We start from the raw sequence: 19167 nt of genomic DNA on the forward strand, positions 1-19167 counted from the left end.
CCGACGAGCGTTACAGAACATCCCATCACAAACGTACCAAGCAGCGTGGTAAGGAGAACTGGACATGGGAGGACATCCTGGACGGCAAAGGATCCTGGACGTGGGAGGAGATGCTTGCCGGAAGGGATCGCCTCTCATGGGAACAGGTGGAAGCAGCTAGGAAGGTGGAGGCAGCTAGAAAAGGGGCCCAGCGTTACGAGAGGACACGGCTAGCACGGAAGCCCTAGAGGCAGACCACCCCCCCCCAAAAAATTGGGGGGCACACGGGGAGATTGGCGGAGTCAGGTTATAGCCCTGAGCCAACTACCTGTGCTTACCATGAGGAGAGAGTGACTAGGCAGGCCCCATGTTATGCGGCTCTGCGCAGTGTGTCTCCAGTGCGCACTCATAGCCCAGTGCGCTATATTCCAGCTCCCCACGCCGGCCGGGCTAGAGTGGGCATCCTGCCAGGACAGATGATGCCGGCTCAGCGCATCTAGCCTCCATTGTGTCTTTTCGGTCCAGGTTATCCTACGCCGGCTCTGCGCATTGTGTCTCCTGTGCGTCTCCACAGCCCAGTACATCCTGTGCCAGTACCCCGCAGTTGCCGGGCTAGGGTGAGCATCCAGCCAGGAGGGGTGGTGCCAGCTCTACGCTCCAGACCTCCAGTGCGCCTCCTCGGCCCAGTATATCCTGCGCCGGCTCTACGCACAGTGTCTCCGGTGCGCTCTCACAGCCCAGTGAGTCCTGTGCCAACGCCCCGCAGTTGCCAAGCTAGGGGGAGCATCCAGCCAGAATGGGTTTGGCCAGCTCTGCTCTCCAGACCTCCACTGCGTCTCCATGGCCCGAAGCCTCCAGCGATGATCCATGGCACGAAGCCTCCAGTGATGGGTCATGGCACGAAGCCTCCAGCGACGGCCTCCAATCCGGAGCCTCCAGCGACGAACTCCAGTCCGGAGCCCCCAGCGACGGTCCCCAGCCCGGGGCCGGCAGCAAGGTTTCCCAGTCAGGGGCCTGTGGAGAAGGTCCCAGTCCGGGGTAGGCGACGAGGATCCCCGCACCAGAAGCGCCACCTAAGTGGGTTGAGCCAGAGGTGGAGCGGGGTCTATGTCCCGCACCAGAGCCTGCCTCCGCAGATAGATACCCACCCAGACCCTCCCCTATAGGTTCAGGTTTTGCAGCCGGAGCCCGACCATATCACCTCCACCCTACCTGACACCCTAGACCCACTCCAATTTGCTTACCGCCCAAATAGGTCCACAGACGATGCAATCTCAACCACACTGCACACTGCCCTAACCCATCTGGACAAGAGGAATACCTATGTGAGAATGCTGTTCATCGACTACAGCTCAGCATTTAACACCATAGTGCCCTCCAAGCTCGTCATCAAGCTCGAGACCCTGGGTCTCGACCCCGCCCTGTGCAACTGGTTTACTGGACTTCCTGACGGGCCTCCCCCCAGGCGGTGAGGGTAGGCAAAAACATCTCCACCCCGCTGATCCTCAACACTGGGGCCCCACAAGGGTGCGTTCTGAGCCCTCTCCTGTACTCCCTGTTCACCCACGACTGTGTGGCCACGCACGCCTCCAACTCAATCAAGGTTGCGGACGACACAACAGTGGTAGGCTTGATTACCAACAACGACAAGACGGCCTACAGGGAGGAGGTGAGGGCCCTCGGAGTGTGGTGTCAGGAAAATAACCTCACACTCAATGTCAACAAAACTAAGGAGATGATTGTGGACTTCAGGAAACAGCAGAGGGAACACCCCCCTATCCACATCGATGGAACAGTAGTGGAGAGGGTAGTACGTTTTAAGTTCCTCGGCATACACATCACAGACAAACTGATTGGTCCACCCACACAGACAGCATCGTGAAGAAGGCGCAGCAGCGCCTCTTCAACCTCAGGAGGCTGAAGAAATTCGGCTTGTCACCAAAAGCACTCAAACTTCAACAGATGCACAATCGAGAGCATCCTGTCGGGCTGTATCACTGCCTGGTACGGCAACTGCTCCGCCCACAACCGTAAGGCTCTCCAGAGGGTAGTGAGGTCTGCACAATGCATCACCGGGGGCAAACTACCTGCCCTCCAGGACACCTACACCACCCGATGTCACAGGAAGGCCATAAAGATCATCAAGGACAACAACCACCCGAGCCACTGCCTGTTCACCCCGCTATCATCCAGAAGGCGAGGTCAGTACAGGTGCATCAAAGCTGGGACCGAGAGACTGAAAAACAGCTTCTATCTCAAGGCCATCAGACTGTTAAACAGCCACCACTAACATTGAGTGGCTGCTGCCAACACACTGACTCAACTCCAGCCACTTTAATAATGGGAATTGATGGGAAATGATGTAAAATATATCACTAGCCACTTTAAACAATGCTACCTAATATAATGTTTACATACCCTACATTATTCATCTCATATGTATACGTATACACTGTACTCTATATCATCTACTGCATCCTTATGTAATACATGTATCACTAGCCACTTTAACTATGCCACTTTGTTTACATACTCATCTCATATGTATATACTGCACTCAATGCCATCTACTGTATCTTGCCTATGCCGCTCTGTACCATCACTCATTCATATATCTTTATGTCCATATTCTTTATCCCCTTACACTTGTGTCTATAAGGTAGTAGTTTGGGAATTGTTAGCTAGATTACTTGTTGGTTATTACTGCATTGTCGGAACTAGAAGCACAACAATTTCGCTACAGTCGCATTAACATCTGCTAACCATGTGTATGTGACAAATAAAATTTGAGTTGATTTGATTTTGGAGTGCGGACTCCGCCTGGACCTTAGAGAGCCTTTTTATGTCTCTATTTGGGTTGGTCAGGGTGTGATTTGTGTGGGCTTTCTTTCTTTATTTCTATGTTTTGGGTTTCTATGTTTTGTCCGGGTATGGTTCTCAATCAGGGACAGCTGTCTATCGTTGTCTCTGATTGGGAATCATACTTAGGCAGCCTGTTTTGCCACCTTAGGTTGTGGGATGTTGTTTTTTGTTAGCTCTGCTTGGCCTACTGAACGTGACGTTCGTCGTTCTTTTGTTGTTTTGTTTGGTGTTCAGATTAAATAAAGTATCATGAACACGCTGCACCTTGGTCCACTTCTTCTGACGAGCATTACATTGGCTGAAAGTTCACATCAAGAAATTCTTAAATCATAGCACGGTTCTAGACTCCCTAATCACATGCACGTTCTAAATGTGCCAGATTTAATCCCACAAAATACATTTTAAGCTCATATGTGACTTATCTGACAAGCTCTAGAAATGCTGGAGATGCCTGTCTCACAAATATAAATGATGGACCTTTGAATAGCTGGACAGTGGATGAGCTCTATGGAGCTGTCAAACTTAATCCCAAAATTATTAGTCAAGTCATTCAAGCGTAAAGAAGAATTTTACAGACCCCAATCATCAGCATTATACCTTCCCATTCTTCTACTGCCATGCTATGCTGGATCCCATTACATTACAGAATCCCATTGCAAACTGGGTGGCTCACTAACATGATTTGCTGGTGACCATATGTTAATATCTATCAAGTCAGTATTTTCCAGGAGAATTTTATTCATTTTATCAGATTAATTCATGTGAATGAATATAAACGTCAGTCAACAGTTTGTCATGAGTGAGTAAAGAGTATTTTTCCATCTCATAGCATAGCTCTAAAATCTGTGAAGATGACTCGATTGGAGGATAAACATGTAATATATTTGACATTGTTGAAAAGCATAACAATTATCGTTTTATTTAACTATGTCAAAGAACTTGTGAGCTGGGGTTTGAACATAATATATAAGCCTGCTAGTGAACTGGTGTAACAACAGAATGTGTTACTGTATCTTTAAACTGCCCAGGGGAGTTTCAACATTTCTTTATTAAACTGACCGATGCCGAAGACACCAGAGATGTATTGCTATTATAAAGTTTGATACAAATGATGAATGACACTGTTTCAGGTTATATAACATAACAACAGACTCTTTTTCAATAGCATGTTTGCTTACACATGGTGAACACTATGTTCTATTTTTAGCAGCCTGAGCCAAAGGATATCATCCCAAAACAAAGGATACCACTCATTAATTACTCTACCACCTCGATAGCCTCCTGTAAGCTCTGTAGACTTTTTTAAAGGCACCCTTGAGAGGAAGTTGCCGCCCCTATTTCGACATAATTCCTGTCCTAGAGAAGAAATGCTTGTATAGGTTCTACCTCCGAATAATGACGTATTGCTCCTAATATATATTCACGAATTAGGGATGTAAACATGGTGATTTCCAAGTGAAGTTTTCAGTTGACAGTTGTCAGTGTAGCTAGCTAGAATGCTAACCTTATCTAGCTAGCTAACGATAGGTACTGTAACTGCCAAAATAAATGAAACACCAACATAAAGTGTAATAATAGGGCGTTGGACCACCATGAGCTGCCAGACAACTTCAATGCACATTGGCATAGATTCTACAGGTATTTGGAACTCTATTGAAAGGATGCGACACCATTTTCCATGAGAAATTCCATCATTTGTTATCAAATCACATGGTTAGCAGATGTTAATGCGAGTGTAGCGAAATGCTTGTGGAAAACGCTGTCACAGGCCACTCCAGAATCTCCCATAAGTGTTCAATTGGGTTGAGATCTGGTGTTGGTGACTAAGACACACACACACACACACACACACACACACACACACACGCACACACACACACACACACACACACACACACACACACACGCACACGCACACACACACACACACACACACACACACACACACACACACACACACACACACACACACACACACACACACACACCCTTTAAACGCCCTATGCTACTTTGAGACCCCTCTTTCAATGTCACTGAGATCTCTTCTTCTAGCCATGGTAGCCAAAATAATGGGCGTTTTTATACATGAACATTATACATGGCATGGTGGGATGTTAATGGCAAAATTAACTCATGAACCACACTTGTGTGGAAGCACCTTCTTTCAACATACTTTGTATCCCTCATTTACTGAAGTGTTTCCTTTATTTTGGCAGTTACATGTAACCTGTATGTTGCTAATCTTAACTAGCTAGCTAATGTTATCTGTTGCTGCTAGGTTTTTTTTAGACACCGTATTTAAATAAAAAAAACGCCAGCTGGCTAGGCTGGTTCTGGAGCTGGATTTGTCATAAGCATTTTGGAGAAACTATGCAACAGATGGATAGGGAAACCAATATATTTGACATCTATTGTTATCTCCAAATTTCTTCCATAAATTGTGGCCACGAATCCACCTTAGAAATAGTTTGAAAGAATGCGATGAAGCTCCGGTAATATGGTTAAGTATTGAACGGTTTGTGGTAGAGACATGTGATTTATCACTCCAATGGTGGCGAGCAATACACCATTCCAGCTAACGCTTGGCATTGCGCATGATGATCTTAGGCTTGTGTGTGGCTGCTCGGCCATGGAAACCCATTTCACAAAGCTCCCGATGAACAAGGTGTGTGACTATTTTCTGAAGGCACTGTATATACAGTTTATATTTTGTAATACAAGCGAGCTCAAAAATTAAGTGAAACTTTTAAAATGATCCTTTTCATGTAAAAAAAGTGGAGGTGCTATTTTTATATGCTTCATGGCTCAGGATCCCAAGTGGACATTGAAAGGCTATTTGGCTCAGCTCAATCATGCCTCATGAAGAGGAAGAACATTGCAGGTGTTTCTGATTAATTAACAATGTCATGCTGGTGGGTGGTAACTTTCAAATAAAACCCAGCCCTGAAACGAAACGTAGTCAAATAGGTATTTGCATGTCATCTCATAGGAAAAGACATTGCATTGACACGGATTTCCATGAATTTTCAACATCATGCTCAAATGTATCATACTTTGCTAAAACAATGACTTATTGACTTAAATCGTTGCGCAACATCATGGGTAAGCTCTGGGCATCATCTTTCAGCAGCTGTGGGTGTTTAAATTGTACTTTGCCCCGAACAGTGGTCAGATGGTTGACTGCCCCTTGGAAGCCTTTGCCTTTGCCTGACTAACCGGTGTCTGTATGTAGCCTCGCTACTTTTATATTCTATAGTCTCTTTACTGTTGTTTTATTTCATTACCTACCTATTGTTCACCTAATATCTTTTTTGCACTATTGGTTAGAGCCTGTAAGTAAGCATTTCACTGTAAAATACACTGTTGTATTCGGTGCACGTGACAAATAAACTTTGATTTGATTTGATGAGAGCTCTCCTCTGGGAGATCAGTTCTTGCTGAAGATCAGCGACAAACTTCAATGGCTACTGCCTGTCAGAATTTATCAGCATATTTTGGATTCCTCTTCCTCCCTTTCCCGTTTGTTTCCTTTGGTTGTCTTCCAAAAATGATTGTATTTTATAAAGGAGGAAAAAAGTCCATAGAATAGCAAACATCTGTTCACCTTATTCTGTTTTGGCTATCAATATAAACTGTAGTCATTTGACATACCAATCCTCAAGAGAACATCCATATATAATCAGTAATGCAAATGGACTTCTTTCAACAGTGAGATGAAAGTGGATTTCTTCTGTGATGCATTTCAGGAACAACTGCTCCAGCCTTGCTGAATAGTACCTCCAACCAGCTCTACCTTCACTTCCAGAGTGATATCAGTGTTGTTGCCGCTGGATTCCACCTTGAGTACAAAAGTGAGTACAATGTGTCTCATCGTGAAATGTTAATTATCTCCATACCCTCTGCCACTGTAACGGAAAAAAAGGAATCCACAATTTTTCCCCTTTGCAAATTACATTTAGCTTAAACAATCTATCTCTCTCCCTCCCCCCTCTCTCTCTCTGTGCATCCTTGTTTATAACAAGGAGTGTAGTGGGTTTGTAGTAGCATCACCTACAAATGCAGTTAAATATATCATGATCAAAAACTCTCAACAGGGCATTTTACTTTTTTATGTCCAGAATTAAGAAGCTCTGGGTGAGGTTTGTGCATTTTAGACATATGTAAAAGCTTAAGAAAAGTTACCAAAGCTGTCATCATAGTTGGCATTCTGTCCATCTGTTTATTAACTCACTACTGTAGCCTACTGAGTAAGACTGATTTGAATACAGTAACCTGTCTAAGGGAAAATGATAGCCTTTGGAAGGTTGTCAGCTTGCCTTTGGATGCCATCCCACTCAACTACTTTCACTCGAACAACAAAAGACCGTAGACTGTGTAAACCAATGTACTTTAACAGGATCAAATAATACATAATCTACACATACACAGACCCTTGTTGCTAGATGAAGTGCCAAACTTTTTACAATATAAGGACAAGTGCATTACAACCGAAATGTTGTTAACTCAAAAATAAATACAAAGATTACTGGATGATTTAAAATCTGATGTCTCCACCTTTTACCTGCCTCTTAGATTGGTTGGAGACAGATTTTTACCGCTGCCTCTTAGATCAGTTGGAGACAGATTTTTACCGCTGCCTCTTAGATCAGTTGGAGACAGATTTTTACCACTGCCTCAGATTAGTTGGAGCCAGATTTATACCACTGCCTCTGAGATCGGTTAGATCCAGATTTGTACCGCTGCCTCTTAGATGGGTTGGAGACCGATTTTTACCTCTGCCTCTTAGATGGGTTGGAGACCGATTTTTACCACTGCCTTTAGATGGATTGGAGACCGATTTGTACTGCTGCCTTTTAGATGGGTTGGAGACCAATTTGTACTGCTGCCTTTTATATGGGTTGGAGACCGATTTGTACTGCTGCCTTTTAGATGGGTTGGAGACCAATTTGTACTGCTGCCTTTTAGATGGGTTGGAGACAGATTTGTACTGCTGCCTCTTAGATGGATTGGAGACCGATTTTTACCACTTCCTTTAGATGTATTGGAGACCGATTTTTACCACTGCCTTTTAGATGGGTTGGAGACAGATTTTTACCACTGCCTTTAGATGGATTGGAGACCGATTTTTACAACTGCCTTTTAGATGGGTTGGAGACAGATTTTTACAACTGCCTTTTAGATGGGTTGGAGACCGATTTTTACCACTGCCTTTAGATGGATTGGAGACAGATTTTTACCACTGCCTTTTAGATGGGTTGGAGACAGAATTTTACCACTGACTCCTGGAGCCTGATGTGAATTCCTTATTTGTATTCTGAAATGGGCTCCTAATCTGTGCTGTGTGGACACTGATAGCATCAGAGATCCTCTGTCTCTGTGTCCGCTTTCCTCACCTGGCTCTGTCTCAACAGAATAAACAGTGCCCTTTAGCTGCTGTGGCATGTCATGATTTATACTCTCTCTCAGTCCACTTAGAAGGATAGGCTCTATGTGCAGCCAGTGTGCAATGTGATATACAGTAGATCTAACCAGGAAACCTACCAAATTTGTATTTGAGCTTTACAACTAAATAACCTGTTCTCGGGTTTCTCAAAAAACATCTTAAAGTTAATTTTCAGAACCTTTGTAGGAGGATCGTTAAATCTCAGAACAGTTTACCAAAACCATTTTTATTAACGTTGTGCTTGAAAAATGCCCGCAATCTAAGACCTGCCTCAGACCACCCATAGAACAGCGAAGTGCATTGCTAGATGGTTTTTTGTCCTCCCACGACACTTTATACACTGAAGGTCTCCACTAAACATAAAATAACATGGTTTATCCAACTCTGTGACTGCCAATAACTTCAGAACAAAGTTGACTACAAATACAAAGTTGCCAATGTCTTTGCAATTTATACAAACAAAGCAACGTATAAAAATATGCTTTTAATGAAAACTGAGATGACTGCATGTTGAAATACATTTCATGTTCAATCATTTGAGTTCTATTTTGTTACTTGTAGGCTACTGTCTGTAATTTGTCTCAGTATATTTAAGGATAATGTGTGAAATGAAATCTGCGATTTTGTGCATTTTTATTGGGTAAGCATTATGATAAGCCGCCTCAATATTTGAAGCCGTAAGTGGTAATATCTCTAAGAGCTGATCTGTCGTCTGTATTGTGAAATAATTACAATGTTAAGGAAATATTTGAATCGAGAAGCTGACCCGAGACCAGTGCTCCCTGTAGGAAAGATGCATTGTTAAAATACTTGTAAGCCTAAGTTCCATCGCTATCGGGAAACCGATAGCTCTGGTCTGTCATAAAGAGGGCTTTCAGTCTCTTATCTTGACCCGAGAGATTATTTCTCTCACCGCTGTATGAGCTGTAGCTTAATACAGAGGCCAGCAGCCCCCCCCCCCCCCCCCCCCTATATATTTCTGCTCGTGCATTTTCATTTCGATGCCAAACCCACCATCGGTGTGCGTGGCCAAAGAGCTATATTTTCATGTCATCCGACAAATGTTAACGCCTGAATTGAAGAGGGCAGTCCATAAGTGCAGATGAAGGATGTCAAGGATCTGAAAGGATTCTGTATGGTGGAATTGTCAGTGGTGTAAAGCTCTTAAGTAAAAAATACTTTAAAGTACTGCATTTGTAAATTATGTCTGAGTGTTGAAATGTGCCGGTCTGACCATTAATAAAACATTTAAAATAAAATCATGCCATCTGGTTTGCTTAATTAAATATATATATATATATATAATTTACTTTTTACTTTTACTCAAGTATGACAATTTAGTACTTTTTCCACCATTGTACTTTTACGCAAGTAGTATTTTACTGGGTAACTTTCACTTTTAGTAATTTTCTATTAAGATATCTTTACTTTTTTTATTATTATTAAGATGACAACTGAGTACTATTTCCACCACCGGGAATGGTCTAAGATCATAAAATGTTTATCTGTTATCTTCATAAGGTGAGTTATTGAAGGTGAGTTATTGAAAGGTATTGAAAACAGGGGTGTCAATAATATTTACTCGTAGCTTTTTGAGAAAAAAATTATTACTGTTAAGCCAAATCTCTTCCTCTGAACAATTGTGTTAGGGGAATTATATTAATTTATACTATTTTTTTGAGCATACAACATAGCTCAGTGTTTTATTTATTTATTTTATATCATATTTTCTCATCTTTATCAAGGGTTCAATAAATTCAGGACCACACTGTATATGGAGAGGAGATATTTAACGAAGGTCATGACTCCTGGTCACTACCCACTGGGCACACTCTGGTTGAATCAACTGTGTTTCCATGTCATTTCACGTTAAATTGACACCTGTGCCCAGTGGGTACATGCCCCACAACACAAACCTACATGCTAGATTAGGCATATTAACCTTTGAGTCCTGGCTCAATTGCCAACCTGGAACCTCCTTCAAACATGGCAACAGCAACCGATTTATCTATCTTTGAATTGACTTGTTTAACCCTTCATCTCTCCATAGCAACACTTCCCTTTCCAGGTCGCTGTTACATGTATAAATGAAAATGACCTGGTCAAATAAAGATAAAAGAATGCAGAACAGACAGGTTCAGGCCAAGGAGAAATGTGCAAATGCTGGGCAAAAAAATCTTAGCCCGACCTTGCTAATAGACTTGGACAAAACTAAGACCTGCTGAGAATGTCATGATGTTCCAAATTAAGATGATTTAAGCCAATTTAATATATACTATTTGCCAGTTCTCTTGAATATTACACATAATTGTCAGTATGTCTTCCTGGAAGCGTTATGCATTATAAAGCCATGCCATTTCTGCAATGTTCTGCAGAAGAGGGGAAAGAAATGTATGTAAAGGACATACACTGTCCAAATGCTTTTATTTCCAGAGCTACTTGTACTGTAAAAATAGATATAATCAGAATGAAACAGAATGATAGAATGATATTTGCACGGAGATGGCTATCATTGACTTTTAGGTTAATTCTTAATGTTTAGCATCGGATGACTGTGGCTGCATCTTAATGATCCAAGACTAAATCTGTCTTGGGCGCAGTAGTTGCAAAGTGCCAAAGTTATTATGCAGTTGGGAGATTCATGGCACGTGTTTTGATTACCTATTAAGATGGTGAATTAGTTAGAGCTCGGGTGACGAGACAAGTGAATCAAATGTTCGACTTTCTAGATCTTGAAGGCTGAATTCCTGCCTGGATCAGTCCTCTGTGCTTGTGGAGAAAATGTCAGATTGTTTATGCTCAAGGGTTATCATTTATCATCTGAGAGAATATGGCCATGTGGCATTTTATTGATTTATCCTGCAGAAAAACATTTAAAATGGTTGGTATGTGTAATGTGAGTGTCAGCTAGATGGAATTGGAATTAACAAGTGATATTGATAAACAATAAATGATGTGCTAGTAGTTTGGTATAAGCCAGTGTTCTGATGCCTTAGCATTTAAAGAAATACCCAGTTTTCCTTTTGTGGTTCAAACGGTTTTTCAACAGTTGTATTAATCTCCACTCACCCCCTCCTGAACATGAGCACATGCTCCTTAAAATCTATTGAAAGTAACTTGCTCCGAATTCTGCTGTGAATTCTCCATGAACCAAAGCTAATGTTTAATCTCCATAGTCTCACCCCATCCCCCAACAGCCATTTGGGCTTCCCTGTTTCAAACAGTTTACCTTTTTTCATGTTTGGTATTGTAGGACTAAGCATTGCATGTGAAAGTGCTTTGCTATTGATAGGGAGAGAAACAATGAGGCAGTTTTACACACACTCACAACGGCACAGTGCCATCTGCTGAGTCGTACATCCAAACAAGGCAAATTTATACAGGTTCTCCTTTCATTGGCTTGACTAACGTGGTTGTCATGGCAACATGCTCTCTCACCGCCTCATACTGCAGTGTGTACAGTTTTAACCTACTGAAAGATGCTTTAAAGCTGTTTAATTACATAATGTATTTGCATAACGCAGATCAGTGGTTATGCTGTTGTCTGATTTTTTAAGAATACAGCTTTTGCATTCTAAATTCAAAAGCATAGAGACAAAGGTTACACAGCAGAAATGGCACTTATAGCTTCATCATTTTGTCAATACCCTGTGCACCTGGGTACCCCAACTGTAGTAATTTATCAGCATTACCTTCCCACGACTGTGGGTTTATCCATCCAAATCATAGGTGAAATTGCCATGGGGGATGGGCAGACATGTCTCCCCCCAATATTCAGAACAGGTCGATTCGTGTCCCCCCAATTATTTCTTTAAAATCCAAAAATATATTATTGGAGGTCAGGGGCCCACAGATAGCATAAGACCACGTCATTAGAATTGCATGAAATTAGCTTTAGCGGTCGACATTGGGCACGATAAACGATCCATGTACTGTACATCACTGGGGCCAAGCTCCCTGGCATCTAGGACCTCTATACTAGGCAGTATCTGAGGAAGGCCCAACAAATTGCAAAAGACTCCAGCCACCCAAGCCACAGACTGTTCACTTTGCTATCGCAAGCGGTACCAATGCACCGAGTCTGGAACCAACAGGACCCTGAACAGCTTCTACCCCCAAGCCACAAGACTTCTAAACAAGACTGCTAAATAGCTAATCAAATGGCTACCCAGACTACCTGCATTGACCCTTTTTGCAGCAACTCTTTTGCACTGACTCTATTCACACACACACTGGACTCTACCCACACACTCACACACACTTACACCAAGACTCCAGTACACACACACACACACACACACACTACATACACCCACGCACACATAACATGCACACACATGCATACTGACGTCTCACACATTTACGTTGACATTTTAGTCATTCAGCAGATGCTCTTATCCAGAGTGACTTACAGTTTGTTACACACACACACACACATACACACTTACTTTCACACTCACCGCATACGCTGCTGCAAGTCACTTTACCCCTACCTATATGTACAATACATAGCTACCTCAATGACCTCGTACCCCTGCACATCGACTCTGTACTGGTAATCCCTGTATATAACCATGGTATTTTCTACTCCCTATATATAGCCAGGTTATTTTACTCTTTATTTTTTATTAGTTATTCACTGTGTCACTATTTCAATTTTTTATTTTTTATCTTATCTTTAACTCTGCATTGTTGGAAAAGGACCCATAAGTAAGCACTGGTAGTCTACAATTGTTGTCTACGAAGCATGTGACAAATAACATTTGATTGATTTGATTTGAACTCCTCCTCTTTCTCAATTTTCAAACAGAAATGGGGTGTGCCTTTGGTGGTTCATCATTGTGTCATTCGGGTCATGCGCACCCTGACCAACGTACTGTAGCTAATTCTTTAGCTAAGCTAGCCACTTGTAGCTAGCTAGTAACTCCTCCAGTATGTGTTGACATCATTTCATAGGATTTGTTTTTGGACGGTTCTGTAAGGATCAATAAGAAATGTCACTTCTGTAGGCAAATATCTTATTCATCCATTTTTGTTTTTAAGCATTAAATGATTTTGGTATGATGGTGCATTAAACAGTTATACAGTTTAAAGCCGTCATTTTTTATTTATTCTTATTTTTTCAAAAGATCAACCAGTGTTTCCAGATTTCTATGAAATATGACATATAATTAATTACGATATGAGTGAAATAATTAAACTTTTTGGGAAGAAAAGCTATGTTAAAAAGCACATTTTCTGTGTTGGAATGGTGTGAAACCTGTGAATGTATTGTAATGTTTTTAAAATTGTATATCTGCCTTAATTTTGCTGGACCCCCAGGAAGAGTAGCTGCTGCCTTGGCAGAATATAAACTTTTAAAAGTGAGATTTTCACTGGACAGTTACTTTAAAACTACAATGTTTTCTCTCAGCCTCATGGAACAATGTGTAGAGTAGAAGGAAATTAACTTTAAATCTGCAAAATGTTCTATCATCCTAATTGCAAATTGTGAAGAATAGCAGCTATAAAACAGCACATTTTTCTCTCTGCACACACACTGGATGTGTTGAAATGCAGGAAGTTAGCCGTTTTCCCCAAAAGATATCTGTTGGACAGCCTTCCACTTATCCTTCCAGTTATACTGTGTTTTCAAAATACCATTCCATATACCCCTTAAAATACCCCTCAGAGGCACAATAAATAATGTAAAACTGTGTAGGATTACAGGAAATGCGTTTTAAATGTCAACAACAAAAAAATCAGTGGGAGGACCCCTATCTGTACTGTTTCGCCCTTGATCCAAATGACAAATTATTTGAATATACAAAACTTAAACTTACTAAAATCATTATGTCATCATGACAAAACCAATCTACATTTTCTCTATTTAATTAGCTATAGGCTATACTAGAGCCTGTTCACAGCATTCAATAATCACATCCAATTGGATTTGCAATGTTCTCCAATGTGTTTGCCTCTTGTTGCTCCAGATTTGATAACTACTGTGCAACTCTGAAACACATAAGTCTCAAAACATGATCACCAAACTGAGGAATAAAGACCAAACATTCTTGTGATGTGCAACATTAAATATTCTACCTAACCAGACATGATGACACTTGTTCTCTCTCTCTGCTTCATCCAGCCGTTGGTCTCACCACCTGTCCGGAGCCGATGGTGCCTGCCAACGGGATCAAAACAGGGGACAGGTACATGGTCAACGAAGTCGTGTCATTCAGCTGTGAACCGGGATACATGCTGCAGGTGAGAGCTTTTGTCTTTTAGAGAATCATGTCTGTTGTATTCCCACTGATATGTTAACATGCAAAGCTTTATTCAATAAGTAAATGTGCAGAGATGTGTGCTGAGTCACGTGTATGCATGGTAAACTCAGTAACAGAGGCAAACAGTGATTTGTCTCTGAGTTCAGTGTGCTTAGAGAGAAACCCCCTGCCTTTACTTCTGCTGGGAAACTCTTTTCCAGGGCCACTCCCATATATCATGTATGCCAGGAACCGTGCGGCGCTGGAACTACCCTCCCCCACTCTGCATTGGTAAGAACTTTTACTTTGAAATAGTCACATTCGAGGCTCTTTTTGACAGTTTCAGTGCTATTCATTGTCTGCACTGTTTTACAATGTGAACCACGCATTATGTGCTTTTTCCTTTCCAGCAAAGTGTGGTGGAACAGTACATGACTTGACCAATGTTATTTTAAGTCCTGGATTCCCTGGCAACTACCCTGGTAACCTGGATTGTACATGGAGGATTCTTTTACCAGTTGGATATGGTGAGCAACCTGCTATGGTAACAATAATGATAAGGAGCCATGGCTAATGTTAACAAGGTCAGCGATAATAGCTTAATTTGTTTTGCATTTTGTTGGAACTAACAAAAGGTAGTCCTTAGGAAAATGGATAGTGGGACCCCTTAGTTATCCTCTTGCTTTCTTTATCAACATTTTTTTAACCTTTGCTGTGAGTTTAAATCGGTAAAGTATACTAATCAAATTACCTTGTATAAAAGTGGTCGTTAAAATGTTATATTTATCAAAAATCAGATGTAAAAACAAAACAAAGTCACAGCAACTCGACAAGAGAGCTGTTGTTTGCAGACCACATATTGGTGGTTCTTCATAGTTCAAATGAGTCCAGAACAAAGTAACCATTCCAGATGTTAGGTAATTGTGTGTGATTTTAAAAAGCTATTCAGCTATTCAGGCTCTGAGAAAAATATTGTAACACATCGAGATATACAAAAGCAATTTTCTGCCTTATCAAGCAGCCACTCCAAGTGAGAATAAAAACAATAATTTTGTACTGTGTGTATACCAACAATGCATACGTTTGTGTTGTTTACACGGCCCAATATTTTTTATAAGACACAAAAAATGCTTTTGCAGACGCTGATTTGAGCTTTTAGGACAGACAGACTGGGTAGAATAAAGCATTGTAAGAAAGTGGTATATGGATGCATAACTACAAGATTATCCTTCAATGGATTGTCCTAAGCATCACCAAGTGGCAAATGCTTTCCTCCAGCATTAGGCCTTGAACTAACAGAACACAACTTACCAGAAAAACACACTGAAATTGATTATAATAATTTCCCACTTCTGTGTTTCCCCTGGAAAAACACGAGTTGATCTTAATGTCATATTGCGGAATCATTTGTACCATCATAACAAATGATGTGTTGAATAGTTTCTCTCTAGGCTAGCATAATAGGTGAAAATAAACCACATCAAATGAGCCATGCTAATGTCTGCTGAATGCTTTAAATGATTACAACACGTGCACACGTGCCACAATTTCTGTTAACAGTTAACGCTTTAGGTTAATGGGACTTAAACCATTTAACACTTTGATGCTTGTTTTGATTATGAAATTAACATTGTTCATACAGTATACCTCATATAATATTTCTGTGTTTTACAGGTGCTCATATTCAGTTTTTCAACTTCTCCTCTGAAGACAACCATGATTTTTTAGAGGTGCGAAATGGGCCGCAGCACAGCAGCTCTCTGATTGGACAGTTCAGCGGAAGTCAGCTGCCACCCAACCTGCTGAGTACAACACATGAGACCATGATCCACTTCTACAGTGACCACTCCGAAAACAGGCAGGGATTCAAACTGGCCTACCAAGGTGAGGTATACTCTGTTTTCATCAACCATGTGAAACAGTGTTTTCCCTATCTGTCTAGCTCCGTTTCTTCTAAACGAGCTTGGTCTCTATTGGTTTCAATTGACAATTTTGGTACTTGGTTGTTGTTTTGGGGGATTTTGTGCCACATCTGGAAAACAATCTATGGGAAAGGCCGATGTGAAGTCCTTATTGTCACAGTTTTTACCTATCTTCTGTTGATATACTCTAGCTCTCTTTTTAGGAAGCAACTCAGAGTGATTAAATGTTAAATGCAAAATAGATGGAATGTCGAATTCAAGGATTTAAGTGCCTGTCAGTTAAATTATCTGAGAATCTGCCCTCTTAGGAGCATTGAGAGGTTACTCCATTATGTGGCTGCTCCCGTCTGGATAAAGCATTCAGAATCAATGTAGAGTGGCATTTAGATGTTGAGTGTATGGCTTCCACCTTACAAGAGATAACCCTGTATGTCTTCTTCTCCCACTTCTAGGCCAGTGGGTTCATATTCTGGCTTTCCCTCCTCTCCTCTTAGCAGACAAAAACAACCATATGTCTAGAATACTATATCTCATTTGACAATTGCTACTTACAGGCTAGTTCATTGTTGCCTGACTACCCAAACTCCTTTCTCTGGCCAAATGCCAGTTTAGTCTCCGCAATGAGTCTGGATCTGAATACCTCCCCGAAGATTTCTAGAACGCAAACACATTCTAACCGTTCTGATTGATCCCAGAAACCGATGGGTTGGGCCAGAGCCAGAACACATGTGGGTAAAGCAGTGTTTTGAAAATTATTCATTGGCATTTATACTCTGATTGGTTAGAGATGATCCAATCACTGATGACATTTATATAACACCCCTCATTTTGGCGCCACCACAAACGACTTCAACGATGGCACTCTCAGACTGAAGCTTGTAACTAACATAGAACAGCGGAATAATTCAATTTGTGTCGTCAGGCAATGTTAATTGTATATGTCAATTGTCAGTTTTATCAAGCTTCATTACCTTTTGGAGTAAAGCTGATGTTCAAAAGTTTGGGGTCACTTAGAAATGTCCTTGTTTTTGAAAGACAAGCAAAAAAAGTTGATAATTAGACATTTCTAAGTGACCCCAAACTTTTGAACGGTAATGTATTTTTAAGTTGAAATAGAAAAGCTTGATGATATCCTGATGGCCATTCTTTGTTGATGGCATATGCTTGAAATTCACATGTCACTGTGGCATTTGGTGGAAATGTGTCTGACAGGTGGCATGTGTTCCGGTACTGTCTCAAAAGGTTAAGTGGGATGAGTCACCTGTGGAGCACAGAATTTGTTTGAAACTGTCTTGTTGTGGTGATAGTACGTATATTCCTGTTATAATAATTATGCTCTCTCTCTCTCTCTCTCTCTCTCTCTGTCTCTGTCTCTCTCTCTCTCTCTCTCTCTCTCTCTCTCTCTCTCTCTCAGCATATGAATTGCAGAATTGCCAAGACCCTACTCAATTCCCTAATGGATATATTATTAATAATGACTACAATGCTGGCCAATCAATAACTTTTGAATGCTTTCCTGGATACGTTCTGATTGGACATCCTGTGCTTACATGCCAACATGGAATCAACAGAAAATGGAATCACCCCTTTCCCCGGTGTGAGGGTGAGCATGAATTAATATGATACATTTCAGATGTTTCACCAAAAGCATAAATGACTTCTTTGTTTTACAGTTTATCAAACTATTTTAGAATGTATTTGTTAGGGAGTGTTTTAGCCCTACACTAGAATTCTATCCAGCCATTACCTATTTCTCGTAATGCTCTTGAAGTGAAGTTCTGTTGTTTTAACTCTGCATGAAAAAATTGTTTTCCAAAACTGACTCTAATTACTGCCTTTGAAAACTGCTCCAGTTAAGACCCACACTACTGGGACGTCTTCTAAATTGCTTCTGATTTGAGCAGTGAGAGCTGAAAAAAGCCTTAATCAATCAATACCTCCAAAGATTTCTCAGTCGTCCCAAATTATTTAAAAATATATTTTAATATATTACAAGTATACTAAAGTATACTTAAATATACAAAAACATTTGAATAATATATTTCAAGTATGAGATGTATATTATATCTGAAGTATAATATAAATATAATATCATTACACTCTAAACAGACTTAGGTGTACTTTATACTATATGTTCACTATCATTAAACTTAAACACACTCATTAAAACTGTACTTCAACTTCAAACGCTTTAATTGTAATTTGGAATATTCATTCAAAATACACTTGGAGTTGTTTTCATTTTTGATTTTTTTTAAATGAAACTCTACTTCTCAGTGATCAGGTACACTAAGTATACAGGACCTTGCAAAAGTATTCCTACCCCTTGTATTTCTTCAAATTGTGTTAAAAAGTGTGATTAAAATGTATTTAAATGTGATTTGTTGTCAACAATGAACTCAAAATACTCTGTAGTGTCACATTGGATAACTAAAATATAGTAATTTCATAAGTATTCAGCTGCTTTGTTTAGGCACGCCTAAATTAGTTCAGGAGTCAATTTTGGCTTAACAAATGACAGAATATGTTACATAAACTGTGTGAAATAATAGGGTTTTTTAAATCATTTTTGTTATGATTAACCCTTCCTCTGTCCCTCATTCATACAACATCTGTAAGGTCCCTCAGTCAAGTATTGCATTTCAGGCACAGATTACGCTACAAATATCAGGGAGCCTTTCGAAAGCCTCAAAAGGGCAGTGATTGGTAGATCGTT

At 40.7% G+C, this 19167-nt stretch overlaps 1 protein-coding gene across 1 annotated transcript in view; it reads left to right on the forward strand.

The window, feature by feature from the left end:
• The window catches only part of LOC124038747 (CUB and sushi domain-containing protein 1-like), a 374488-nt gene that overhangs the window by 291640 nt on the left and 63681 nt on the right, over positions 1-19167 (forward strand). Inside the window, 6 exon segments of the mRNA XM_046354821.1 lie at positions 6588-6692; positions 14412-14530; positions 14751-14820; positions 14940-15056; positions 16204-16413; positions 17866-18054. Coding sequence (XP_046210777.1) covers positions 6588-6692; positions 14412-14530; positions 14751-14820; positions 14940-15056; positions 16204-16413; positions 17866-18054 — 810 coding nt within the window.

The sequence above is a fragment of the Oncorhynchus gorbuscha genome, linkage group LG06 (genome assembly GCF_021184085.1).
Source record: "Oncorhynchus gorbuscha isolate QuinsamMale2020 ecotype Even-year linkage group LG06, OgorEven_v1.0, whole genome shotgun sequence".
Lineage (NCBI taxonomy): Eukaryota > Metazoa > Chordata > Actinopteri > Salmoniformes > Salmonidae > Oncorhynchus > Oncorhynchus gorbuscha.